Source organism: Eufriesea mexicana, unplaced genomic scaffold (assembly GCF_001483705.2).
Source record: "Eufriesea mexicana isolate 0111107269 unplaced genomic scaffold, ASM148370v2 scaffold124, whole genome shotgun sequence".
Classification (NCBI taxonomy): domain Eukaryota; kingdom Metazoa; phylum Arthropoda; class Insecta; order Hymenoptera; family Apidae; genus Eufriesea; species Eufriesea mexicana.
Genome location: NW_016908357.1, coordinates 4,175,496 through 4,182,943, shown reverse-complemented (window position 1 = coordinate 4,182,943; position 7,448 = coordinate 4,175,496). Strand labels below are relative to the sequence as shown.

The 7,448-nt window shown below is 47.9% G+C and overlaps 1 protein-coding gene across 1 annotated transcript in view; it reads left to right on the top strand.

The window, feature by feature from the left end:
* The window catches only part of mdy (diacylglycerol O-acyltransferase), a 95,122-nt gene extending 91,671 nt beyond the window's left edge, over window positions 1-3,451 (top strand). The window contains exons 11-12 of the mRNA XM_017911346.1: window positions 758-908; window positions 1,447-3,451. Of these exons, the coding sequence (XP_017766835.1) occupies window positions 758-908; window positions 1,447-1,623 (328 nt within the window). The 3' untranslated portion in view covers window positions 1,624-3,451. The remainder of the gene's footprint in view (window positions 1-757; window positions 909-1,446) is intronic.
* Window positions 3,452-7,448: the final 3,997 nt, after the last annotated feature.

Sequence of the window (7,448 nt, the reverse complement as noted above, 5' to 3'; positions counted from 1 at the left end):
GAAAGAGGGAGAGAGATTGAAGGGGAAAGGTAAAAACGAAACAGAGAAGAGGGCCTCCGCTATTTCGTGGAGCAACGAGGAGAGTGGATCTTTAAGGAAAGGAATCTCTTCTTCGCGGCAACGAAACCGTCCACGACGACAGCGTCCCACCTTTGAATTTCCTTCCTTCCTTCCTTCCGTTTCTTTCGCTCCCGACCAACGCTCCTCTTCTTTGCGCCATTTTTTTCTTCCTCTCTCGCCGCCTTCCAGCTTTCTTCGTTCCAATGCACCGCCACTGATAACCAAGCCGGCTAACGATCTCTTCCTGTCTCCTCGCTGCCCCGTGTCGTTTCCCTCCCGCCCCGCAAGAACCGGCACACACCAAAGTGTCGCTATTCCGGCAAACTTGCAAGGCCATTGCTTTAATTTTTCGAGACGATTCCGCTCACGCTGATCCTTAAACGCGACGCTCCTTATCTACCTCCTCGCTCCTTCTTCCGCCGTACCCGCCACCCTTCTCGCTCCCCCTGCTTTTACGTCTCTTTTCCCTCTTCTTTTTCTTTAACGCCCGCTCGCGCTAGTTTGTGGTACAACATAGTAATAGGAACGACTACACGGTTAGAAAGGCGTGTTCCCTCGGGTATTTCTATGCGCGGGAGGATCGTCGAGGGAAACGAGGCAGAGACCACGACTGATCCTTTCTATTAAGCCGGACGCGTAATTTTTCCCGGTTAATCGTCGCAAGTCGTGAAACCGTGTTTCCTTCTATCGGTTACAGACACTTGTACATACCCATCATAAAGATGGGCTACGGGAAGTCGACCGCATCCGTCACCGTGTTCTTCATCAGCGCCTTCTTCCACGAGTACCTCGTCAGCGTGCCACTGAAGACGTTCAAAACGTGGGCGTTCCTGGGAATGATGGGACAGGTATGATCTTCTCTTACGAAATTCTTGTCACGATCCAAATTACGCCCATGGTCTCTGCGTTCGATCTTTTCGACACGGAAGGCGACTATAATCGCCCGTCATTGGCTCCGGGCCCTCGCCAGCTTCGAAAATTTCATTCTCGTATAAAAAAAAAAAAAAAAAAAAAAAGAAAAAGGAAAAAGAAAAAAGAAAAACGAAGAGAACAGAGGACAGAAATTATTCGCAGCTTGCTCGAGAATTTAATATTAAGTCCCTCGAATGTCCGTCTATTATATCTACCGGATAGCTCGATCCTCGTTTGAACAGTGCCGTGCCGAAAGGGTCGAAAAAAATTTTAATCAACCAATTTCTTCGTCAAACATTCAGTCGCACAAAGGAGCAAAGAAATCCTTGGACACGGCGATATCGAATATCCCAATCCTTGGAAAGTTGCTCGCGGAGGAATCACCTATTCCGAAGCGATCCAACTGTCGAAGGATTAATATTAATTTGCAGCAGGTTCCCCCGACGGAAGAAACTTTTTTAATTGATTTTCCAGATACCATTATCACTGATAAGTAAGAAGGTGGAGAAGCATTGGGGCGCCAGATGGGGCAATATCACGGTGTGGGCGAGTCTTATTATCGGACAACCACTTTGCATAATGATGTATTATCACGATTACGTGATAACTCACTTCGGCCAGATACTCATCGAAGATTATTCCGAGGTATAGGGTGGCGAGGAGTCGAACGCGGGGCGACGATGGCGAAGGTCGGGAAGAAGAAGAGTTTCTGTCTGCGAACGGGACAAACTCGTCACTGTTCCATCAATCCGATCTCCTCCCGACCTTTCGCGCCTCGCAGACTCGCTCCTCGATCCTCGTACGAGCTATTTTTCGAAACGATTTCTCGACGTTAACACGAGTCTTCCGGTTTCTTCCGTGCTCTCGAGCGTGGAAGAGAAACGGTGTGACGCTCCCTTAAAACGGAACTTTAAATCACGAGCGAATGCCTTAAGTATTACGCGTCGTCGTTCGACTCTCGATCGGTGTTACCCCCGCGGGAATCTTACTCCTCGGAGATCTTACGACGAGATGAAACAGCGTACGATATATCACTTGTTCTTCTTCCTTTTGTATACGCGTGATGGTGGTGGTGACGTTCGGCGAATTGTTGCTGGGTCGTTCAGATATTTATCTATTCCATCATTTTTATGCATGTTTTAGTCGGTAATGCTGTTATTATACACTTTGATACTCAGCCTTTTAAAGGTTCCTGCATATCACGCGCGCCTCGACTTTGCCCCACGAAAACAGCAGCGTTTGGTTAGATTCGATCAAATTCAGGAGCAGTTGAGAATACTCTCGAGCTGAGTAGTTAGCTTTCCTAAGAATCGACAAGAACATTCTTCGAGAAGATAGGAGAAGGAACGACGGGCAGCTGATGACAAATTTTAATAGGGCACCGCAACTAGAAGACTGATCACGTGATACAGGAAATTTTAGTTTCCCCAACATTCGTGTAACCCTTGGAAAAATGGTATCAGTGCATTGCTGGGAATCTTCCGTTTAAAATGAGCCGAAACACGGTACAAATCGGACCGATTTTTAAGTATAACGATTAACTCGAAGTAGATAGCAAAATAATTCGCGACAACGTGATAAAGTAGTCCGATTCGTATGGGGTTTGGACTGGCTTGAACCAGAAAAATCCCAACACCGTACTGGTACCACGTTCGGAAAGGTAAAACGAAAATTGGGGAGGTAAAATTTTCCCATTCTATCAATTGCTTTTCCTTGTCAGTTGCATCAGATGCCGCTAACGATAAGCTCGAAACAACGAGGGTTGGACGAAAAGTAGAGATGGTCCGTGTGAATTTAACCGACTTATCGAGATACGTTGGAAACGTAATGGGTCCTTGAGATTTAAAAGACGAATGAATTTGATCGCGCATAGGCAGGTTGGCCATTTTAATCGATTACCAGAAAATATCTCGCGTTGATGTATTTTATTACTCGAAACGATTTTGTATTCAATCGCGACCGTGCCTTCTAAATCCTCGTGCATCCGCGACTTTACGTGCTACGACGGTGATATCGTGCGTACGTTGAGATAATTTACCGTGCATACGTTATTTCTCTCTTTTCGCGCCTTTTTGTCACCGACGATGCTTTATTGCCAGGGTGTAGGTGGGAAAGCGCATCGAGGGAATATTAGCCGTAATAAATTTATCCCGGGCGCAGTCTGGAGTTGCGTATTCGGTAAATATTTCAGGCCAACCGTTGCGTATCACGGAGGAACAGATGCCGAGGATTTAACGAGGCAACTTGGTGCCAGTTGTATACGAACAAACGATTTTGTAGATTCCGTTCAGTGCTCGCGCTCGCGTACTTGCCGAATAAACGAGATCTTTGTTACCAGCATCGTTAAATTTCGTACCACCCCCACGAGAGCGGAAAAAAAGAATATTGGGAAGAAATTGATTGCCATTGGGTTAACAAAAAGGCTCCTCTTTGCGAAGCGGGTTTTATATCGATGAAATCCTTCACCAACGATACAACGTTAATTGAAAATATTCCATTTGTCGCGAACAAATTTCCAATCTTTTATCGCTAAAACGATTAGACCCACGGGTCCCAAATACCAAATACGGCCGAACTTTGGTAATTCGAATCTCACGGGGAAAGCTAAAACCGATAGTTAGAGAGATTTCGTTTAAACAAAATATTCGTCTTACCGTAGATTTCTTGCCGAGTTAAAGGGATTCGAATTATCAAAGCTCGACTGTACAAGGATCCCGTTCTTTATTTTCCTTTTCCTCCCTTTCAAAGTATTTTTAAGCAAACGGAGCACGGGATACAAGCACGTTTCCCGATTTTCAAGAACGCGTGCTTCCATTTACCGAAATGCTTTTTCTCCCCATCCGCCTGGTAATGAGAAACAGGTGAAGAAGGGGGTCAGTGGGGCACTCGATGTCTTCCAACAGTCGCGTCATCTTTTAAAACGATGCTCCCCGTTTCGCCATGAAATTTCCTTCGACTCTCTCCGTAAGGGGAGAAAATAGGAAGAGTGGAAAGACGACGTCCGGGATATGAAACGATCGCCGGCTACAGGGTGCGTTGGAAAGAAGGCGAGAAACGAGGGTGGCAGGTTACTCCGTGGACGAAGACGCTCTCGGAGAGAAACGTTTTTTCGTGGCATCATCCCCGGGGCTTGCCGGTTGTCTGACGAGCCTGGATGTCACGACCCGTTTGCCCCGGAGCAGCACCGGCGATGGATAAATTAATGATGCGGGGCGCTCACCACCGACAGTCGGACATACGTCTGCGTCAGAGAGACGCGATGTTATATACTATCCAGGTACGTGACAAGCGTGGAGACTTACGAGCAGGCGGAACCGAGCGAGTCGGGGCGGATTGCCGCGCACTCGAGCGGATCCGCGCGAGTACAGCTGGATTTGGAATGTATTGACACGGGAACGGAGTGCATCCACGCGAATAGTAGGAGGTCGGAGAAAGGGACAGATAGAGGTGTACGTATATACATATGTATATACATATGTATATATACATATATATGGAAAGAGACCTGACGGGAGGTCTGAATCTTGGGAGATTAGTAGGAGATTAGTATGAATTAGAAATGGGTACCGTGTATACGAAGTTAGCGTGATTCAGGCTAGACGCAGACTAACGGAGAGTTGGCGCAAGGTGAATTTCCAGAATTTTATAGAAATCCGGTATTAACATGAATAATGCAAACCGATGGTAATCTCGAAGATTAGACGTGGATCCGGCGCGAGAGGAGTTCCGATTTGTCTGAATCGGAATGAATGGGAAGAAAGTTAATGCGAGTTAGAGTGAGTAGCGGAATTACAAAACAGTTAATTCGGGCCGAGGTGAATCTGCCCACGAGGTAGCAGAAATCCAAATAGAGGCTCCGCGTGCAGGTCGGTGTGCGCGGCCCTGTGGGAAAGTTAGCACGAATTGAAACGGTTCCACAGGATTTCCAGTGGATTCTAGAAGTTCCCTCAAATTGAAACCGGTCCTCGTGAGTTGGAGTGAATCGAAGAAGGTTAGCGTGACGTTCACGCGCGGTATGACGAGCACTGGAGCGCGTCCAAGTGATTTACAGCGGGATAACGCGAGTGCCAGTGGGTTCGGGCAAATTAGAATCGGTCTAGACTCCACGCGAATCCACCTTTCCCACTAACAATCCCTCCATCCGCTGAACCATAACCATCGCGTCAATCAACGGTAACGAAATTCCAACTGGAACACACCTATTCGGTACACGCTTGAAAATATACCGGGAACGAAGGGAAAGGCGCGAGAAGGGAAAGGAAAATAGAAGGACCACGATACAGACCGGTCCAACCCTTCGAATCAGCGAAACTGCATCTCGAACACGTTCATTTCTCAAGCCGTTCGATTTTCGCGCACGAGGTTCCGGAGCATACGCGAAGAATGCATCGGCTGGTCTTTTGAACGCTTATTCCAGAACGCTTGCGTTATCCTGTAAGGTGGGTGGTGGCAATGGTGAGGGTTCAGGGCTCGAGGATGGAAGGGTGGCGGCGTGGGTGGTCAGGGTGGCGCGAGGGGTGCACGAGAGGTGCACGAGGGGTGCACGAGGTTCGCGGTACGGCGCAGTGAAGAGCGAGAGAAATGCCGGAGAAGGGGCTAGGCGAGGGGAGGGGGCACGGTGTGAGCGCAACACGATGCTATAAGGGCGGGTACGCAGCGAAGTCTCCGCAGTGAGCGCCGCGACGCCTTCGGAGACGTATCGTACGAAACGGTCGATCGGTGATCGCCGGTAACACGAGGCTTTCCCCTATACATACAACCGACCGACGATTGTGCTGTGTTTTTTTGTGCTTCATTTGGTTCCGTCTAGTCGACGAGCAGATTTTACCGGGAAAACCAGGAGAATTCCACGACGGGGGACGAGCAGCCGCGATTGGGTATCGCGTCGAGGACGAAAAGCAGAAACGATCCGGCCGGGACGGGGCTTTTCGAGCTGGAGGATGTTCGCGCTGTGTCTGGGAAGAGAGACAGGTACGTGTGAATTCCGTATTAATATCGTCGGGCATCGACACAGCGGCGGGGATAGTAATTTCGACGCTTATTCGTGAACGAAATTTCTCACCGTCCGGTTCGCTATTTCCCCCGATTTCTCTGAATTTTTAAGGATACTCGTACTCCGTTATCGTTCGAATTTGTCACGATTAAAAATAATTGCAATCAGTCACTCGCGCGCTATACGTCAATTAAGCCGCCGTGTAATTTGAAAATTTGATTTGGCAAACGCAAAAAAAAAAAAGAGAGAGATAGAGGATCGACGCGAAGTTGTACATACGTGCTGCGAAAGACACCCTCGATGTATCATTCGTATCGAACGTCAATTAAACGTTCGTTTGCTCAGCGGTAGCGGCGCGAAAAAATAATTTGTTGGAATCACGATGGAAACGATACGCCGTGGTGGTCGCGGCGAGTAGAATAGGACATCACGGTCAGACCGGGCGGGTACTCTCTTACCCGGTTCCGCTTCGTGTAAATTCGATCCAACGTCTTATTTACTTTCCTTCCCTTCCGTTAACGAGAGCACGAACGATCGACGTCGGAGAATCGGGAGGATAGCCGTGAACGTGTGCCGACGTTCCGTCTCGGCTTTTACCTCGGTTTATCGCGAAAAAGCGACGGGCCACGTCGTACGCCAGGCGCGATAACAATGACTCGACGTTTGTTAAAGAGCTCGGGGTAGTTTCGCGTCGAAGAAAAATGGTGATGCCGGTGCTACGGTCGTTCGTCATGATACGACGAAGTTCACCGGCGGAGAACAAGAGGCCGACGCACGGGAAATTGAAGGGATGGCCGGACTCTCTAGCAGGATGATCGGCAATATCTCACGCGATAGAACGTGACGCGGCGTTGCGCGATATTTTTGCCGGTGACAGGGAGAAAATTATTCGCAGTCACGTGCCGATATTAGCGCCAGGTGCTTGGGAACGCGAGTGGTGCGTGGATCTGGCGTTTCAAGAAAAATAATTGCCTCGTCGTATTTTCGAGACACGAGAACCATCCAGCCACCCCTATTCGATTTCGCGTTTGCGTAATTTTATCGGTCACCCAGGACCTTTTAACTCTGACTTCCAAGCGCCACGATTCTCTGCACATTTTTCTACCACCGTTACGTCGTTCTTTCAGTTATAATAACGATGATAACGACGTATTTATTACCGAGAAAATTTCCCGTTAACGAAGAACGAGGTACGAATGTATAGTATTATTATTAGGAACGGCTGTAAACGAAAAGTTGAAGTACAGAGAAAAAGAAAGATTTATTTACGAACGTTGAATAGATTTGATGGAAAGGCGAATAACTATAACTAATGATCGAAAGACGTAGATTCTTTTATCGTTGATGGCCGATTCTTTTATTAAGCGAAACGCGGGAATAACGGTTAATCGAAGAAACGATCTTTCCTAAATTCTAAAGATTCGTATCCTCCACGAGGAGGAAGAATAGCGTCGATTTTTCTCCGCTGCACCTTTACAGGAAA